The 20,227-nt window shown below is 35.4% G+C and overlaps 1 protein-coding gene across 1 annotated transcript; it reads right to left on the bottom strand.

Annotated features, from left to right (window-relative positions):
* Nucleotides 1-228: 228 nt before the first annotated feature.
* On the bottom strand, nucleotides 229-6,521 carry LOC136025866 (uncharacterized). The gene is made up of 2 exons (XM_065701907.1): nucleotides 5,817-6,521; nucleotides 229-4,222 (listed from the first exon to the last, which is right to left on the bottom strand). The coding sequence occupies exons 1-2, from the start codon at nucleotides 5,861-5,863 to the stop codon at nucleotides 1,846-1,848; spliced, it is 2,424 nt and encodes an 807-aa protein (XP_065557979.1). The 5' UTR covers nucleotides 5,864-6,521; the 3' UTR covers nucleotides 229-1,845.
* Nucleotides 6,522-20,227: the final 13,706 nt, after the last annotated feature.

Here is a 20,227-nt window from a genome sequence, read left to right as displayed (position 1 = left end):
TCCTCAATCTCATCCTGCTAAATAACTAAGAAGACTAATCCGCCATTCCATCATAAATTTACTATGAAAAAGTAGCATATAAACAGAATTGATGGAAATAAAACTAATTTATTGGGAAGATAACAAGATGAAAAGTTTGTGTAAAACGAAAAACTCAATGCATACCCGTACTAATGAACTTATTTTGGAAGAAATATAGCCTCTCAGGCGCATACAGGTTAAAGCACATAAAAAATAATTTTTATTGAAATAGAATAAAAGCGATAAAAATAGAAGAAAAAGTTCGGGATTTCCCAAAAGGAATTTAAAAACCCTTGTCCATCGTATCTGCCCCCATTAAAATACAACAACGAAAACAAACAGTCCGCACATGCAAAAGTAAACGACCCAAAGAAAAAGGATGAATGTTTGAGAGGTTTTTCACTCTCAGAAATCATATACCTCAGGTGGCTAGTACCAAGCATGGCAGAAGTGTGCCAAGCATAGCGGAACTGTGAGAACAGTACTAAGAGTGAATGATCTGTGCCAAGCATGACATAAGTATCCCAAGCATGGCAGATGTCTGCTAAGTCTGATACAAGATCGTGATTTCATAGCAATCTGGGAATGTACATTATACAATTAGGCTAGTGAGTTAAGTAATCAAAAATTAAAGAGCCATTTGAAACAGACGGACAGAAAATAAAATCAATGATCTAAATGTGAAACGGTCAAACATTACTGTCTATGCATAATTGACTGAAAATGAAGAGAAATAAAAATAAATAATTATACCAAACATAAAAGAAATGGGTACTGCTATATACAAATAATTAAATCCTAAACGATTGAAAATTAAAATGAGTGCTAAAGTTAAACCAAAAAGGACACAAATTACTGCCCATAGGAGTTGGGCTAGAGTTCCCTTCTAATCGTAAAACAAAATAAAAAATTGTCGCTAAATAGAATCTGTAAACCTTAATTGTTGATGCTTCCTGTAATTAGTATATTAAACACTAAATAATTATACATTACACATTCAGTTCATTTTCAATATCTTTCCAGTCACCTTGATTTTTATAGGTTTTTTTTTTGTCATTTGTTTGGAATTAATAAGATGAAAGCTATTTTCCTTGTAATAAGATTAGGGCGTTAACGTTATTTTGTGTTAGGGCGAGATGCACAAGATTTCGGAAAGAAACTTAATGACGCTTTAATTAAATACCAAAAATGAACGAATTGTACAGAAAACGTAATAATTGTAGGAAAAACTATAAAAATCACAAATATTAAGCCCAAGTAACATACAAGAAATTTATAAAAAAAACTAAAATTGTTTGTATTAAATGTATTTAATATACTTCAGACCAGATAAGAAACTTCATTATTTTTGGACATTGACGAAGAATGAGACAGAAATTTATGGAGGAAAAAAGAATTTTCCTTGCCAATATTTTTTAACACATTTTTTTTATCAAACACGAAGATTTATCTATTCCAAATCAGACCAAATTATTTCTTCAAAATCACTGTTTTCATGCATTGAGTTCCTGGTAAATTCACTGTTCTCCCCCGATCCCTTCTGTGCGTTTTTTTTCTTGCTGTTCACTTCAACTCGACTCAACCTTCTTTTTTTTCCTCTTTTTATTTCTTGAGACAAGCTTGAGTCCTTCGGTTGGTGGGCTGTTGTACATTTTACAGACACAGGTTCTCTGATTTCCATATTCCTTGCAACCCTTGAGTCTAAAATTTCAGGAAGTAAGGATTCATTCCAGAAGGCTTCAAGCTTCGGAAATATTTTTTCCCAGTAGTCTTTCGATCGGTGAACTGTAATTATTTCCCAATCCTCAATAGAGTTATAAACTATTAAGTGGCGTACCATTTTATCCAGTATCCCGAGTTGGCCTTGTATCTGGGCGAAATACCTGTGATTTTTTTTAGCTGAAGACCTTCACTGGATAATTCAAGAAAAAATGCTTTAACTAAATTTTTTGACTGGGCCACATCATAAATGGTTTTGAACTCTGGTATATTATGCACCGTTTTTATCTCTATAGGTGTGCCATTAGGGAGCAGTCCATCTACAGATGCAGCAAGATACTGATACTGTGGATGCACACTGAGTCCTATTTGATCTCCCTTTACGACTTTTAAGTTGAATTTGTTTTCATATGCTTCTAGTGCCACTACTTCTAAATCTAAGCCCTTTTTCATTAGGGCAGAGCAGAATCTAGGTCCCAAGTTTCGAATTTGCTTAACAATTGGGGCAACTCTGGTGCTGTTTTTTCTGGTTGCAATTCTGTGGAAGTAACTACTAGTTATTCTCTTAGATCTTTCTTCAACCCAAGTGTCATTTTTGGATTGACCCTTGGTACTGTTGAACAAACAGCTTATACTGGCAAAATCCAATTTTAAATTCTCGTCAGTATATTTTTGTATAGCCAAATTCATTTCATCAGAAGTCATGTCTGGCTTATTGCAATTTGGTCCATAGTCACGATTACCAAAGTTATAGTTTCTATTTTTTAACTTAGCAACGTGTTTTCCTCCAAGAGCACTATAATAACTGGTCAAATTACGTTTAGATATTACACGGAGCTTAGCCGTTTTATTACAATATTTTTTTGTTACGCTAGAAGGACTAAGCCCAAAAATATTTTTCCAAGCTAATTGATGCCATTTTGGACCTGAATTATAAGCAAGACTTGCTCCATGAACTCTTGCATGATATGAACCTCGTTTAGACCGGCTTATTTGCTTTTCTCCGATGAATTTAGCAACAACTGACATGTAGCTTTCAGCTAAGTTTGTAGTTGCGTCATTTCGAAGCTGCTCTGCTTTTCGACACACAATATCGACCTCTGTCATAACATATTCAAACACCTGCAGGGGAAAATTATTCCACCGATCTTCTATTTTACTATTCACGGCCAATTCAGCAATCTTAGGACAGCCAGAATCACATTTTGTGTGGTTTCCGAAAACATGGTACGGACCTCTTTTTAACAAGATTTTCAATTCTTCTGCTGTTCCATTATTTTCAGAATTTATTTTTATCGCGCCCCTTAAATTTTTTGTCAGTTGCTGTATAATTCCTCGGGGAAGACATTTTGTGTACAAACCTTTTTTATTTTTGCACAAATTATATAGATGGGCGGTATAGTTTTTTGTGACGTGATTTGCACATTCATGTTTCCGTATGTTGGAACCGTAGGAAACACTTTGTTTTAGCTTATAAAAAACACTGGAATCACCGTCACCGATAAACTCTAAAAACTGTAATCCGTGCATCTCCTCACTGGAACGAAAGCCTTCAACTAGAATATCTGTTTCCATGCTCCTTGAATTTCCGTTATAATTCAGAAAGCAGAAATGATCTTTGGGAATTACTTTGGCGTTTGCAGAAGAAAAACATATATAACAGTATTTATTTTTTATGCCAACATATAACAGTTTTTTCGAAAATGCATCTATGATAACTGCAACACATCCTTTGGCCGAATAATCGTGTCCTTTGCTACGCTTATTCCAGCCTCCATCACATATCACTTTTGTCCAGTATGAGTCCTCCTTATACCTATCATCATGAATGGCTGATTTTAAGGCCTCTCGTCCATTTTCTAGCAAAATTTCCGATAAACTATTCATCCAAGCATTACCAAGCTGCCTTTCCATACGGGAATAAACTATTCGTGACATTGGTTTCACTCCAAGCACCCCGAAGAATTCACACAGTGTAGAATACCCTCCTCCACTACCCATGGCTCCCCAAACAGCCTTCGAATTCAAGCAGCCTTTAAGACTTGATTTTTTTTCGGAAAAAGCAACCTGTGTCTGGTCCGTAAAACTTGAAATATATTCTTTTACGCTTGTTGCTGGACATTCTGGTTCACCTTTAATCCTCTTTTCCCAGTTACACTTATTACACTTAACTTTCAGTTCAGTTTTCAGGCCTTTCTTTTCTAATTGCTTTATAATCAATTTTCCGTGATCGCAACTGATTTTGTGTCTGAATGCTGAAATTACTTCAGCAAGGAAATACCTTAGATTCACAATGCAGTTTCCATCTGGAATTCCAGATAAGTCTATCTCAGTATTCGTATCGGGGCAATCAACACCGTAAGAACCACTACCGTTTCCCAATTTATTTGAATCGTCTATGAGAGGATTTGCTGAAAATTCTTCTGAAATTTTTGATCCATTTGACAAATTATCTTTATCTTGTTCTCCAAGCAGCACCTTTCTAAAAAAAATGAAAAGAACCATAGAAAAAAAAAACAGCGACCCGGCTCAATAGTAAAAAAAACGAAGTCTAAAAAACGAAATTTTGATACTAATAAATACGTCAAAAGAATCGGATTTTAATTAAATTTAGTCCTACCCATCAAAAGATAAGAGCCTGAGAAAATTTGTCTTATTTTGGAAAAAAGGGGGAAACACGCCCTAAAAGTCATAGAATTGTTTTGCCAGAAGACTGATCAAGGGTGTGTGTTTATTTGTTTTTTGTTTTCTTTTTCCCAGGGGTGATCGTATCGACCCATTGGTCCTAGGGTGTCGCAAGAGGGCTCATTTTAATGAAAATGAAAAGTTCCAGTGCCCTTTTTAAGCGACCAAAAATTGGAGGGCATCTAGGCCCCCTCCCACTTTCATTTTTTTCTCAAAGTCAACAGATCAAAATTTTGAGATAGCCATTTTCTTGAGCATAGTCAAAAAACATAATAAGATGTCTTTGGGGACGACTTACTCCCCCATAGTTCCCGGGGGAGGGGCTACAAGTTATAAACTTTGACCAGTGTTTACCTTGACCTGATGCCCACTCAATTGGACAATCTGTCTTGGCTTTTTCTACAATTGGCCATGACTTGACTTTTCCCATAACTATTCCTTTTAATTAAAAGTCAACGGTTGAGGGGTTTTGGCTGAGGGGGGGGGGGGTAGAGGGGAGGGAGCTACGTTGAAGGATCTTTACTTAGAGGAATTTGTCACGGGGGAAAGAAATTCAATGAAGGGGCATAGAATTTTCTAGCATTATTAAAAAAAAACACTGAAAAAATAATAATGAAGAAGTTTTTCAACTGAAAGTAAGGAGCAGCATTAAAACTTAAAACGAACAGAAATTATTACGCATATGAGGGGTTCATCTCCTCCTAAATACCTCGCTCTTTCCTCTTTCCGCTAAAGTAATTTCAACTATATATTCTACGGACTTGGTGATTCTAGGGTCATTCTTAAAGAACCGGGAGAAAATTTAAGCTTTAGTGTAAAGAGCGAGGTATTGACGAAAGGGCAAACCCCCTCATATATGTAATACAAATATACAAAGTTCTAGGTGCTTTTATAAGTTACGAAAAATTGGAGGGCAACTAGACTTCCTCCCCCACCCCATTTTCTTCAAAATCGTCAGAACAAAAATATGAGAAAGCCATTTAGACAAAAAAAGATATGCAAATTTCGTTGTGCGGTGAGCCAAATCAAAACATGCATTAATTTAAAAACGTTCAAAAATTACATAAAAAAAAAGGTTTTTTAACTTCAAGTAAGGAGCGACATTAAAACTTAAAACGAACAGAAATTATTCCGTATATGAAAGGGGTAGTCCCCTCCTCAACGCCTCGCTCTTTACGCTAAAGTTTCTTATTGTTTTAAAAAGTATAGTTGTGAGAAAGAGTCAAACTTTAGCGTAGAGAGCGGGACATTGAGGAGGGGACTACCCCCTTTCATAAACGGAATAATTTTTGTTCGTTTTAATGTCGCTCCTTACATGCAGTTAAAAAAAACTTGTTTTTTTATTTAATGGACAAGAGGGAATGAAACTTGTATATGTAATTTTTACTTACCGGTATTTTAAATTCAGCCACCTTTTGTTGATAATTTTCTTCCTCATAGCTCAAATGTCTTATTGACTTCAGTTGACAAGTCAACAGCTTTAATCAGAGACACAATGCCTTCTAGGCGTAATGTCTAAAATTGGATAAGAATCCCACCTTTTTTTCTATTGGCTGATAAAGAACGCTATTAAGCCGGAAACAGGGGTAAAATAAGTAAAAAGTAAGCACATTTTGAAATTGTATTTTTCTGATTTTGCTTTCAAACTATTTATGATAGACATCAGAAATTTTCTGTAATGGTTGTAGATTATAAAATCTACATATGATCCAAAATTCTACCCTCTGGAGCCAACTTCATACCTTCTAGCAATAAAAATGTTGAAAATTAAAAATAATTTTTTGCACCGTTAAAAATAAAAATATAACAATTCTGCAACCAACATTTTTTTTTAAATACTGGCAGGATGAACTAAAAAAAAAATCTACTGTCATTTCCCATCCACTAAATTTTTATTCACTAAACCAAAATAACTTGATTTCTTTTTTTGCACAATAGGTAAAGCATATACAGAAAAAGTGAAACCAACATTTTTTTCCTTTTTAACTCGAGAGTCATCAAAAAAAAAATCAGTTCAAAATCACCTAAATCGCAGAAGTTATTCATGATTTTCTATCATAGGAGAAATAGCATTGGACACAAATTAAGACCATTAGCCTTAAAAAAGTAGAGTTGTGAGAAAGAGTCCAACACTAGCGTAAAGAGTGAGGTGTGCAAGAGGGGACAGCCCTCTTGTATACGGAATAATTTCTTTTCGTTTTAAGTTTTCATGTCGCTCCTTACTCGCAGTCAAAAAATACTTGTTTTTTTTTATTTTGTTTTCCATGATAGAATCGAAGTTGGTCGCAGCATTATTTCGAAATCAGTTTTAGTAGAGATTTAGCTATGGGACACTTGTAGCTATTGCAGGGATGATCATTTTGTCGGTCTAGAATAGAGATCATCTTTAGAACTAGAATGTCCTCCTTCGCTGCAAATGTAACAAAAACAAAATGACTTGCACGTACCAAAAATATGCTCATAGGCTTGACATTTGTAACACCTTGGAGGAAGAAACAAAAATTCTGAAAGCCGGATTTTCTCGAAAGCAACCGCTTGTGGATGTACAACCATATTCATTAGATCACTTTTTGACTCGAACTGTAACTAGAACAAACGGGAGTGACCAATTTGCTCGGTAATAATGCATTTTGAAGTTAGCGATCGTGTATAATCTTCTCAAAAGTCAAAAGGGATACCTCTGATGATTCCTAAGTAGGTACTGCTTTTAGTCTTGGCCTCGACGTTCAGGCTACTGCTCGCGAGTGCCCGTACCACAACTACTGCATCAACTTTTAAAAAAGTGAGGACATGCTAGTTTACTTTATTCGGCTTAAGCTCGACAATTTTATCACAAGTATTCCTACACGCCTTTTTCAAAAAATTTCTTTCTAAGACCGGGCTTGTCTAGTTTATGAGGAGGCTTTTCACTATAACTACATATGATGGCTTTTCAAGGTCATCTATATTAGGGGCCAGTGAGTGCATGTCTGAATTTTCACGATTCATAAAGACATCTAACTGGTTGTAGATCTGGGTCATTTGTCTAATAAGAACGGCAGACATTATCAGCCCTACTCCTTTTAATATTTGCTCGTCTTGACTTTGAGTATTATATCTAATGTAATTTTTTGATCGTTTTGGGTTTCATTTATTTATTAATGGTGATTTCTGGTAGTTTTACACTTGGAAGATAAGAAAACTAGCTTGTAAAATTTGAAAACGCTTTTGTCTGGAAAAACTTAAACAATAAGAATTTGTTGGTTCCCATAGCCAACTTTGCTTTCAAAAGAGATGAGCTTTCCTAAAATTTTTGTGGTCATATGTTTTTAGCTTAAATTTGATGAATTTTCACCCATATTTTGTTGATAATTTCTCAAACCAGATCGACCTGCCTTAACGTAAACAAAGAAAACGATCAAAAATGGGGTTTTTAAAGGCCAAATGAAAATTCTGAAGAAAACACTGAAAGCGAACGTTTCAAGAGAACGACCGCTTCTTTTTTCAGCGCGAACAAATAATATGATCAAGGATAAAGCAAAAACCAAAAAACAAACGCAGAAAGTACAACAAAACCAATGAAGAAAACCGCCGAAAAATTAAATAAAAGATCAAAAATTAAAAGAATTGAAATCTAATACCTAGCAACAATAAAGTGAATGATTCGCCAATATATGCGATTTGCACAAAATCCTAAAATTAATTCACTCAAACAAACGAATCAACAATTGAATAAATTTGAGAACTAGGTCACCTGATTTCTGATTTTAACCATTGCATTTCATATGCACCTCTTTTAGACTCTTTTTCAATGGTTTTCTTGTACTTTCCGCGTTTGTTTTTTTGGTTTTTGTGTTTTCCTTTATCATGTTATTTTGTTTGTGCTGAAGAAGAGAAGCGGTTGATCTCTAGAAACATTAGCTTTCTGTGTTTTCTTCAGTATTTTCATTGGGTCTTTAAAAACCCCATTTTTGATCGTTTTCTTTTTAACATATTTTATTTTGTTCATTTAAGTTTTTAACATAATTATGGTGTGTTCTTTTAATTCCTCTTTATATCAACGAAACTAAAAACAAATCAAATAAAATTCTCAAATTTAGAAAACTCAATTTTCTGTGGTGGAGGGGGGAGGTAACCGCCAAGAATCGTCTAATGACTACTGTAAGTTTCGGCACTTTATTTGTGATCGTTTAGAGTGTTTATTAACCCAACCTCCATTAAGACCACCTGCCATTCCTTTGCTCACTTATTGCCGCTGGGAATCCCCTTGTTGAAGAGAATTGAATAAAATGCTTATAAAATTTGAAATTTCGCACCTTATAGAGTAATAGCTAACCCAAAGGCTAAGTTGGCTCAAGCTGGAGTTCGACTTTGACATTCAAAAATTTTGGACTTGTATTCACAGTTTTACCCTCAGATATTATCTCTAACATTACATAGAATTGTAAAAAAAAAAATTATTGAAATATTCTGTGCTACAAAATATTTTTACAAGTTAGATATGATTTTTGCCCCAAAATATTCCGGTGCTGAAAGTCAGAGTCTGTCTCTTAAAAATACCAATTGAAAACTCGATAAAATTGGAACCGATATTCATAATGTACAGATTCCACAGCCATGGTAGTTTTATTTGAAGTGTAAAAAATATCAAAATAAGTTCCTTGCTTTACTATTCTAGAAACGTCAACTCCAACCAATCATCGAATCCACTATGGATAAATTGGCATCTGGAGAGGAGTTGATTAGTGGTAAGACCATTTCTAGTCATCTTCTTCAAGTTCTTTTTTCTATAATTCTCTAAAATTATGACCAACTATTTTGTATCACTGAAGAAGGGAAACTTTAAAACCGCTCAAAAAAGTTTGCCATGGTTCGGTGGAGAACTGGGAAATGTATAGGGGGTTGATTCACTAGCAAGGGGTAAATAAAATCTAGGCTAGCTATTCTGCTTAATTAAGAAGGAGAAAGTCCTCATAATGGTTGAATAAATGTTTGATTCCTCTGATTCTATGCTTGGGGCCTATTAAGAAGAAGGGGTATTTTAGAGGGGATGTCAAGATTAGGCACGTTAGAGATGTTCTAGGTTTGAGGAAGGGGGTGTCCAATGGACAATGCGTGCTTATGCTGTGGCTGAAAGATCTTAGAAACAATAGGTTTTTGTAGATTCATACAAATTCAATTTAAGCTCAAGTGCCAATGATGCAGTCATTGGCGCTTGACTAGACTTTACAGTGAGGGCACAATTAGACTTTTACAGTGAGAGAAGGAGGCACAAGCGAAACTCTATTTTTTCAATCGAGTTTGGGTTCTCGAACCCAAACTCAAAAAATCAAATTGAAAAAACTCGAAAAAATCACAAAAAAACTTTCTCGAAAAAATCAAATTGATTTTTGTTCGTTTTAATTTTGATTATAATATTCGATTTAAGTTTCGCTCGTTTTGAGATTCATTTATGTAAGTACCTATTGTATGTTTGTTTGCTATGATTGTTTGTTTAATTGTGTTGCGAGAGCAACACTTTGGTTTTGTCCCTTTTTTTCTCTCTCTCTCCTATGCCGCCGATCTCAGCTAATTCCTGGAAACTGGTAAGGGTCTAACCTCTAATTCCTGGAAACTGGTAAGGGTCTAACCTCTAATTCCTGGAAACTGGTAAGGGTCTAACCTGTGCGGTTTTTACGGAAAATATATAGCCTATGTCAGAGACGAGTATTTGAAGTTGTGCAGCCAAGGTTTCGTTTCATTAAACCATGTTTCTGCTTTCGAGTGGAAAGCTCCGTTCTAGCAGGCAGGCAAGCAGGCAGACACCATGTTCAAATTAAAGATGGACTTAAATCTATAAGTGTTAAATATGTGCGGCAGTTACCCGGGCGCACAGCCAATATATCTATTTTGAGTGATAAATAGAAAAATTTACAGATCCGTAATTCTGTTTGTATTAGCCATAATTTATTGTAAATAATAGCCATGATAAAAGTAGCCATAATTTTGCAGTTGTGGTAATAAAAACGATGTTTTTGTGCAATTTAGCAAGGAAGCAGTTGCAATTTTTTCATAATAGCCGTAATTTATTGCAACATACTAGGGGAGTAGCCATAGTTTTGCTCATAGTAGCCACATTTTGTTGTAACTAATTGCCATGATAAAAGCAGTCGTAATTTGCAGCCACAATAACCAACTTTTACTAGATTTAAGGTGCCTCCCTTAAAGCTGGTAATTTTGAAGCCATTTTCTTGCTTTAAGAGGCCTCCCCCAGGCCACTTGGAAAGTCCCCAGGTGGCAATAGGGGGACGCCCTACAGATATTTAGGGTATCTCTATAGAAGACATGGACCAAGGGGGGCCTTGCCCCTGACCGGGATCATAAATACAGGTGGGGGAGGAAGAAGATTTTTCAAATGTACACTCAACAGGGTCCACCGGTGCGTCCAAACGTCCTTTGAGTTACAAACATTTTCCCAGTAATGGGTTAAATTGCTTGGTGACACAGAACACCATCTATAGGAGGACAACTATGACAGGGCGGAAGATCCATATCTATGGGCAACGGCCCCTGCTTTAACGTTATAGTCGGTGCCCAAACACTGTCCCCCCTCCTGATGGACACATATATAGCTCCAATTATATATTTGTTTGTTGTTCTTTCAGTGATTAGTTCATTGTTTAATCGGTTACGCTATGTAGACTCTATATATCTAGTTGATCATGAGTGGCAGTTCCGGATATTGTGTATAATATTGGGATTAAAAATACAATTTCAATTGAATTAAGATGTAAATAATAACAGAAAGAAGCATGATGATCGTATTAATGTCAATATTCTGCGTTTTTAAATTAAAAATTCTATTTTATTAGTGTTTTTTTTTTTTTAGTTCGATTGCCTATGTGTCCTAACGATACATATGGAAACATCAGTACTGCGCTAAAGAGCATAAAATTTAAAATCTAAACATGCCTCTTTTTTTTCTTCCATGTCTCCTTCTGGAACGTTGCCTTTCTGCAATATCAGAAAAAAAACCCATCATCATGTAAATATCATGTGTCAATACCCATTTATTATGTTCAGTAAAAAAAAAAATTGTAACTTATTCACGAATGGTAACTATTATTTTCATTAATCTTAATAGTAAGATTTGTTTAGAAAACAGATGTATAAGACTTCCAAAAAAGAGCCTGAAAATCCTCGAAATTGATGTTGCATCAAAATGAAACATTAAACCATTGATATCATCATGGTCTGAAACCTTATTTGGGAAAGTTACAGCCCCCCTCTTGATATGTGTTGATACAATTAAATGGATCTTGATTTAAATATGTGTATCTGGATTTTTTTTTTCTGTATGTCGTCTGTTTAAGTCAAAAGAGTCAAAATACTGTAATTCATATCTTCTCTTATTTTCTATTTATTTTAGTTTTATTTTGCTCAGAGATTTTTTTTTGGTGTAATGCTTCTTTTTTTCTAGCGCCTACACTTCAGCAAGCGCCAACTTCAATAAAAAGTAATCTCGGATTCTGCACAGTGCCGAAATCCACTCAGTACAAGAATGCCAGGAAAAAGCCAGATTCCCAACGGGGATCATTGTTGAAACGGTTACAAATGCGGCCATTAGCACGTGCGAGCACCTCTCTGAGTGCTCGAAAGGCTGGGAAGGACAAATCAAAGGTCTTTGTTCGTCAATTTTTCGAATAAGTTTGGGGTTATGTTCTTTGTGATAGCGTTTGGCACTGTAAAAATTGTTTTTCAAAGCTCCGACTTATTTTTTTTTTACCTTAACTCACGTAAAACACCGTAAAAAATAGATTAATTTATTTTTATTCACTAATGATCAATTATTGTATGCAACAAGTTATTATATATACTTATTTGATTTTCGGATCATAATAATTTTTAGCCAATGATAAATGGCTCAACTTATACAAGAATGGCAGTGACGCAAATAATAATGCTATAAACGCTGCTCAGGCAGGATAAAGTAGGCTTATTGAGAAAAAAAATCTAATGTACGAAAAAGAGTAAGTTATTCAATTTTTCTTTACATTTTTATTCTTGTGACGGTAATGAAGAACCTCTTTGTTTGACCAGCAATAAATTATAGGCTCCAGAGATTATGAAAATCTTAAAAAATTTTTAATAAATCTTGAATCATGGCATGTTTTCATGTCAATAAGTCTAAATAGTATTTAGAAAGACCGTATAAATCTCTATAGAAAGCAAAAGAATTTTTTGAAAATTTTATGACCATTAATTAAAAATATTTACTAACGTTATATGAAGTTGAAACCTTATTTATAAAAATAAAATGTAATCACAATTGGAGAAGATCTTGTATTGCCCGCTGCTATATGTAAAAAAAAATGGTAGAAAATACTAGATGAAAGTAAATATGCCAATGATGTTCAAAAGATTTCTTTGTCAAATGCACTTTCTCAAATAGTATTTCTGATATTAACAAGGACCAACTAGTGTAATTTCTTACAAGAACTAAAGACATCCCAAAATTTTCAATTCAGTTGAACCAAACAATTGAAATTACTAAATCAGCTCAGATGTTAGTATATGTCATGTTGTCAACGTAGTATATTGTCAGGTAGTATATATCAATGCTAAAGTTTGACTCTTTCTCTCAAGTGTAACAGCTCCTTTCATATACGGAATAATTTCTATTTGTTTTAATTTTTAATTTTGCTCCTTACTTTCAGTTAAAAAAAAATGATTTTTTTATTGAATTTCTGAAGGTTTTTTAATTAATGCATGTTTTGATTTTGGCTCTCAGCACTTGAATAATTAAAATGAAATTTGCATAATAATTTATTTTTATGGCTAAATGGCTCTCTCATAGTTTTGAAACGACAATTCTGAGAAAAAAGGAGCGGAGTAGTAGGCCTAGTTACCCTCCAATTTTTGTATTATTTAAAGAGGCAACTAGAACTTTTAATTTTTTACGAACCTTTTTACTAGTAAAAATATACGTAACTTACAAATTAGCTTACGTAACAAACTTCTAAATTTGCAGGTTTGTATTACGTATATGAGGGAATTCACCCTCTCCTTAGTACCTTGCTCTTTACACTAACGCTTTAATTTTGTCCCAATTCCTTAAGAATGACCCCTGAATCACAAAGGCTGTAGATTAAATAGTTAAAATTAATAAAATTACTTTTGAGTAAAGATCAAGGTATTAGGAGGAAGTGAACCCGTCATATGCGTCATAATTTCTGTCCGTTTTAAGTTTCAATGCTGCTCCTTACTTTAAGTTGAAAAATATTTTATATTTATTTTTTCATTTTTTTTTAAATTGCTAAAAAATCCTGCACCCCCTTCATTGAAATATTCTTCCCCCATGAAAAATTCCTCCAGGGAAAGTTCCCCCTGCGTAATCCCTCCCCTCAAACCTCCCCCCCAACCAAAAATTCCCCCTGAAAGCGTCTGCACACTTCCCAATAACCAACACTGGTCAAAACTTGTAACTTGCAACCCCTCCCACAGGAACTACGGGGGAGTAAGTCGTCCCCAAAGACGACTTACTAATTAACTAATTTTTAATCTAGTTTAAAATTTTAAAAGACTAATTAAGTTTTTGCTATGCTGAATAAAATACTTATATCTGAATTTTGATCCGGTGACTTTGGGGAAAATGAACTTGGGAGGGGGCCTAGGCGCCCTATATTTTTTTGGTTACTTAAAAAGGGCACTAGAACTTTTAATTTTCGTTAGAATGAGCCCTCTCATGACATTCTAGGACCACTGGGTAGATACGGTCACCCCTGAAAAAAAACAACAAACAAATACACACGCATCCGTGATCTGTCATGTGGGAAAAAATGCAAAATTTCACATTTTCGTTGGTAGGAACCTAAAACTTGTACTGTAGGGTTCTCTTATACGCTGAATCTGATGGTTTGATTCTATTACTTGTAAGGGGTGTTTCCCCTATTTTCTAAAATAAGGCAAATTTTCTCAGGCTTGTAACTTTTGATGGGTAAGTCTAAACTTAATGAAACATACATATATTTAAAATCAGCATTAAAATGTGATTCTTTTGATGTAACTATTGTTATAAAAATTCCTTTTTTTAGAGTTTCGGTTACTATTGAACTGGGTTGCTCCTTACTACAGTTGGTTACCACGAAATGTTTTATAAATCGGTTCTGGTTTGGGTCGTTTATAGACGAATATACCTTTCCCTCAGATTTTCAAGATCTTGCAAAACTTAACGAACATTTACAAAATACAGATTTTACAAAATTTGCAGAAGGATATTACAGACTTAATCGTAAAATTAGATATTTGAATCTCAATTTACGAATGCCAAACAATGTGATAAGTTAAAAAACAATGAAAAACCATCCGTTGGTGCGAAATTCCCACAGCTCGTTAGGAGTGCCTTTTCTTCGTAATTTATTTTTTCAAAATTCATCGTGTATTCACCTGAAGAAGGCTTAAACGGCCATTAACATGGGGTTTTTGAGTCATCCTCTAGTTTTTTTTTATGTTAATAGAAAATATTTTCTGAAAACAATACTTTACAGGTTCCACCGCAACTGCAACGGAACCCTCGGCCATCTGACCGCAGGAGCAAATGAACCCCTTTATTACTTCACAGTTACGCAACCGAGCCCCTATACAATTGAATCCTCGTGCAACTGAACCCCCGCTTAGCTGAACCCTCTTCAAGCTACACCCCTTGTTTAAATGGACTTTCACACAACTGAACTCTTGTGCAACTCAACTTCCGTCTAATTGAGCCCTCGTGTAACTGAACGTGGTAAAACTTAATCCTTGAGGAACTCAACACTCAATAAACTCTACGTCTGTGTAACTCTACCAAATTCAGCTCAAACTCCATATAATTAAATCCTTAGTGCAACTCGACCCCCATTCTACTCACCTTCTTCACAATTCAACTCTCACTTTGCTAAATCCTCATTCAGCTCAACCGCCATTTAACCCAAACCTGTCTGAGTCAACCCCCATTCAAATCGACCACATTCAGCCCAACTCTCGTCAAATCAGTAATATATCAAGCCTGAGTGACCTCCGTCTAATTTTGGACTAATATGGAGTGGAAAGTGAAAAATAATATTCTTGTGTTGACTTTCATGGACAGGGAAGAGGGAGGAAGTCAATTTCTAGAACAATTTTCTTTCTGATTCATTGAAAAGAAAATTCAAATGTAAGTTAACATGTACTTCATTGCCAAAACGAACCCACCATAGGAAGGATGACGTTACCCAAACACTTTAATTTTATTTAAATTTGGCCTGTGATTCAAAAGCTTTGATAGGGATTTACTTATTAATTATGTCGTTCCAAATGTTGGTCTTGAAAATTTCGCTGATTTCAGCCCTACCGGGAGTTGCATATTAATACGTCTAAGTGAGTCCATTCCTGCTCGTAATTATTTAGGTGAAAATTTTATGCCTAAAAGTGCTTATCACTGTTCTTTAAAACGCCACTACACTTCAGCATAAATAGTAAAGGCTTATGGGCTCTGCATTCCTGTCAGAAGGGTATATTTTCTTTTAGTTTTTAAGTTTTCGATTCCGCTTTGATCCCATTTGCCAAACCAAATTCCTAGAATTCAAATTTTCTTGCGGTATTCGTTGAAGAATTTGAATTTTGGTTCACTAACATGCTCTGAGCCCGAACTCACTTGAAGATAATGGTGGCAACAATTGATGCAACCTAGTACAGAGAAACCCCATAGTGGCCAAAATCTTAGAGATTCATTAAAAAAAAATTCTATCTCGTTAGAAAAACTTGCCGTTAACGCTGACTCAGGAATGCTAATCGTTATTTAAATTAACATTAAAAGTTTATTCGCCGAAGACGCAGTAGGTTTTAGACTTTTACAGTGAGAGAAGGAGGCAAAAAGAAAACTTTTGTTTGTAGAGATTTTTGTTCTTTTCAAGCTTGCTTTGCATATTCAATTTAAGTTTCTCTCGTTTTAAAATTTATTCACTAACTTATATTAGTACCTTTTGTATGTTTGTTTGCTATGTTTGTCTATTTAATTTCTGTTCGTTTTGGGTTTCATTTTAATAGTAATTTTAATATATAATTTTCAATAGTAATAGTAATTTAATAGTAATTTTTGGTCGATTTGAGTTTGAGTTATTGCAGGTTTCTATTTCATCTGATCTTAAGTTTGATATGGCCTTTACTTTTCTTTTGAAAACTTCTTTTCCAAAAAGTTATTTTTTTAAATTCCCTGTTTCAAAATAATTTTTCATTCCAAAATAAATTAACTGCTTTTGCAAGAACAGCAAAATTAAAGATCGTAAGCTGTATTTTGATCTCACCCTCACAAATATAAGACCTGTTTTCTGAACTTAAAGCAGGTAAAAAGGAATTTTAACTTTGTTGTGTAACGAGTCACACTCTGACATGAATAGCTGACGATCAACGTGAATCCCGTCTTGAACATAAAACCACTTTTCCTCTTGTGGGGTTTTGCTTTCGACTTTGCACTCAATTGTCACACAAATAGGTGAGTGACTAGAATAGTAGCCTTCACAAAGTACAGCGGCTTGTTTAATGGTAAGGGAAAAAATAACATGATTGAGGTTCAAAGTTGAAGACTTGGGGTATATTCGAATATGATAAATTTTTGTCAACTAATTAATACAAAGGAGGAATGGAGCTCCAAAGGAGCTGGCTTCTGGGGATCCTTTTATCAGTTATCTGTTAATATTTAATGCGTGACTTCGGATTCTGCGTTTTTCTTGATCAACTTACACACTTTCTTGCAAGCCCCCATAAACTTTGCGTCGGATTTCTCGTTGCAGTAATTTGTTGGTAGATGAACATTCATTGTTGAAATATTCAGATATGATAATGCAAGAATTTGATCACCTGTTTTGATTAATTTGCAAGGTAAATGAGTCAAAATTGCGAGACTGCCGTAGGGGCGTCCACACGCTGCCGTTATTTTTGCCGGAGAGAAAAACACAGAGCTATTCGACGAGATTTGGATCAATTCCCTTTTGTCTGCTGACGAAAAATGTTCCAGGAGGTAAATAATATCATATTCCTTGAGCAAATTGGTTAAATCAGGAATTTTATCAGAAACTTTTCCGTTAAATTCAAACAGTTCGTGGTAACAAATTGTAATAAGAAGTGACCCGGCTCAATAGTAACCAAAACCCAAAAAAAAACGGAATTTTGATACCAATAGTTACATCAAAAGAATTGTATTTTTATACTGATTTTAAATCTAAATAAATTTTATCTAGTTTACTCTACACATCAAAAGTTTTGAGCCTGAAAATATTTGCCCTATTTTAGGAAATAAAGGAAAATATCCCCTAAAAGTCATAGAATCTTCACTAAAATCACACCATCAGATCCAGTATATCAGAGAACCCTGCTGTACAAGTTTCAAGCTCCTTTCTACAAAAATGTGGAATGTTTTTATGCCAGAAGCCAGATCACGGATTCTTGTTTGTTTGTTTTTATGGCACTTTGTATTAACCAAGTGCCATATAGCAATCGCAAATTCTGTCGGTCGGTCTGTCGGCCCCGGTTTTGCTACTTTAGGCACCTCCAGGTAAGCTAGGACTATGAAATTTGGCAGGCTTATCAGGGACTGTACCATATTAAATTAGAAATAGTTTTTTTTCCGATTTGACCATCTGGGGTGGGGGAGTGGGGGGCCGGTTAATTCGGAAAAAATGAAGTATTTTTAACTTACGAACGGTTGATCAGATCTTAATGAAATTTGATGTTTGGAAGAATATCGTGTCTCAGGGCTGTTATTTTAAATCCCGACTGGATCTGGTCACATTGGGGGGAGTTGGGAGGGGGAAACCTAAAATCTTGGAAAACACTCAGAGTGGAGGGATCGGGATGAAACTTGGTGGAAAAAATAAGAACAAGTCCTAGATACATGATTGACATAACCGGAACAGATCCGCTCTCTTTGGGGTAGTTGGGGCGGGGGTTAATTCTGAAAAATTAGAAAAATGAGGTATTTTAACTTACGAATGGGTCATCGGATCCCAATAAAATTTAACATTTAGAAGGGTATCGTGTCTCAAAGGCCTTATTTTAAATCCCGACCGGATCTGGTGACATTGGGGGGAGTTTGGGGGGCCTAAAATCATGGAAAACGCTTAGATTGGAGGGATCGGGATGACACTTGGTGGGAAAAATAAGCAGAAGTCTTAGATTCATGATTGACATAATTGGAATGGATCCGCTGTAATAGGGGGGGGGGGGGGTTAATTCTGAAAAATTAGAAAAATGATGTATTTTTAACTTACGAAGGAGCTATCGGATCTTCATGAAACTTCATATTTAGAAGGACCTCGTAACTCAGATCTCTTATTTTAAATATCAACTGGATCCAGGGTCATTGGGGGGCAGTTGGGGGGGGGCTGGAAATCTTAAAAAATACTTAAAGCGGAGAGATCATGATGAAACTGGATGGGAAGAATAAAAACCTGTCTAAGATACGTGACTGACATAATCGGATCGGATCTGCTCTCTTTGGTGGAGTTGGGGGGGGGGGAGGGGGCTAATACGGAAAAATGAGGTATTTATAACTTACAAAAGGGTGACCAGATCTTAATGAAATTTGATATTTAGAAGGAATTCATGTCTCAGAGCTGTAATTTCAAATCCCGACCAGATCTGTTGACATTGGGGGGAGTTGGAGGGGTAAATCTTGGAAAACGCTTGTAGTGGAGGAATCAGGATGAAGCTTGGTGGATAGAATAAGCAAATGTCCTTGATACGTGATTGACGTAACCATATTGGGTTCGCTCTCTTTGGGGGAGATGGGGGGAGGGGCTCATTGATTTGGCGAGTTTGGTAATTCTGGGCGTGCTAGGACGATGAAAATTGGTAGACGGGTCAGGGAGCTGCACAAATTGACTTTATAAAGTCGTTTTCCCAGATTCGACCATCTGGGGGGCTAAAGGGAGGGGAAAAATTACAAAAAATGAGGTATTTATAACTTACGAGTGGGTAATCGGATCTTAATAAATTTTGATATTTAGAAGGACATTGTGACTCAGAGCTCTTATTTTAAATCTTGACCGGCATTAAGCCTCTGATTTTCTTTTGAAATCAATCTATTGATTCTTAGAATTTTGTTAGAGCTCATACCATATGAGCTCTTGGCTCTTAGCTCTTCTTGCCTCGTCACGTGTCATATGAGCTCTTAGCTCTTGTTTTTTGTAGTTTTTTTTCAGGGATGATCGTATTGACCCAGTGGTCCTTGAATATCGCAAGAAGGCTCACTCTAGCGGAAATTAAAAGATATAGTGCCCTTTTTGAGTGACCAAAAAAATGGGAGGGTGCCTAGGTCCCCTCCTATGCTCAATTTCTCCCAAAGTCACCGGCTCAAAATTTTGAAATAGCCATTTTGTTCAGCATAGTAAAACTACCTATTAACCATCTATTTGGGAACGACTTAATCCCCCACAACCCCGGGAAGGGGCTTTAAGGTCCTAACTTGGACCATTGTTGACATATAGTAATGGTTACGAGGAAGTGTACAGACGTTTTCAGGGGGACTTTTTCGTGTTGTTGGGTGGGAGTAGGTCTGGGGGATGGGGTTACGCGGGAGGATCTTTCCATGGAGGAATTTATAATGAGGGAAAAGAATTTCTATGAAGGGGGTGCAGGATTGTTTAGTATTATTTATAAGAACAATGGGAAAATAAATAATAAAAAGTGTTTTCAACTGGAAGTAAGAATCAGCATTAAAGCTTAAAACGAACAGAAATTATTACTTATAGAAGGAGGTTCATCCCTATTACCTAGCTCTCCATGATAAAGTATTTTTAGTGATTTCAACTATTTATTCTACGTCCTTTGT

Source organism: Artemia franciscana, chromosome 4 (assembly GCF_032884065.1).
Source record: "Artemia franciscana chromosome 4, ASM3288406v1, whole genome shotgun sequence".
Classification (NCBI taxonomy): Eukaryota; Metazoa; Arthropoda; class Branchiopoda; order Anostraca; family Artemiidae; genus Artemia; species Artemia franciscana.
Note: the sequence above shows the minus strand (reverse complement) of the source record. Positions and strands in the feature narration are given on the sequence as shown.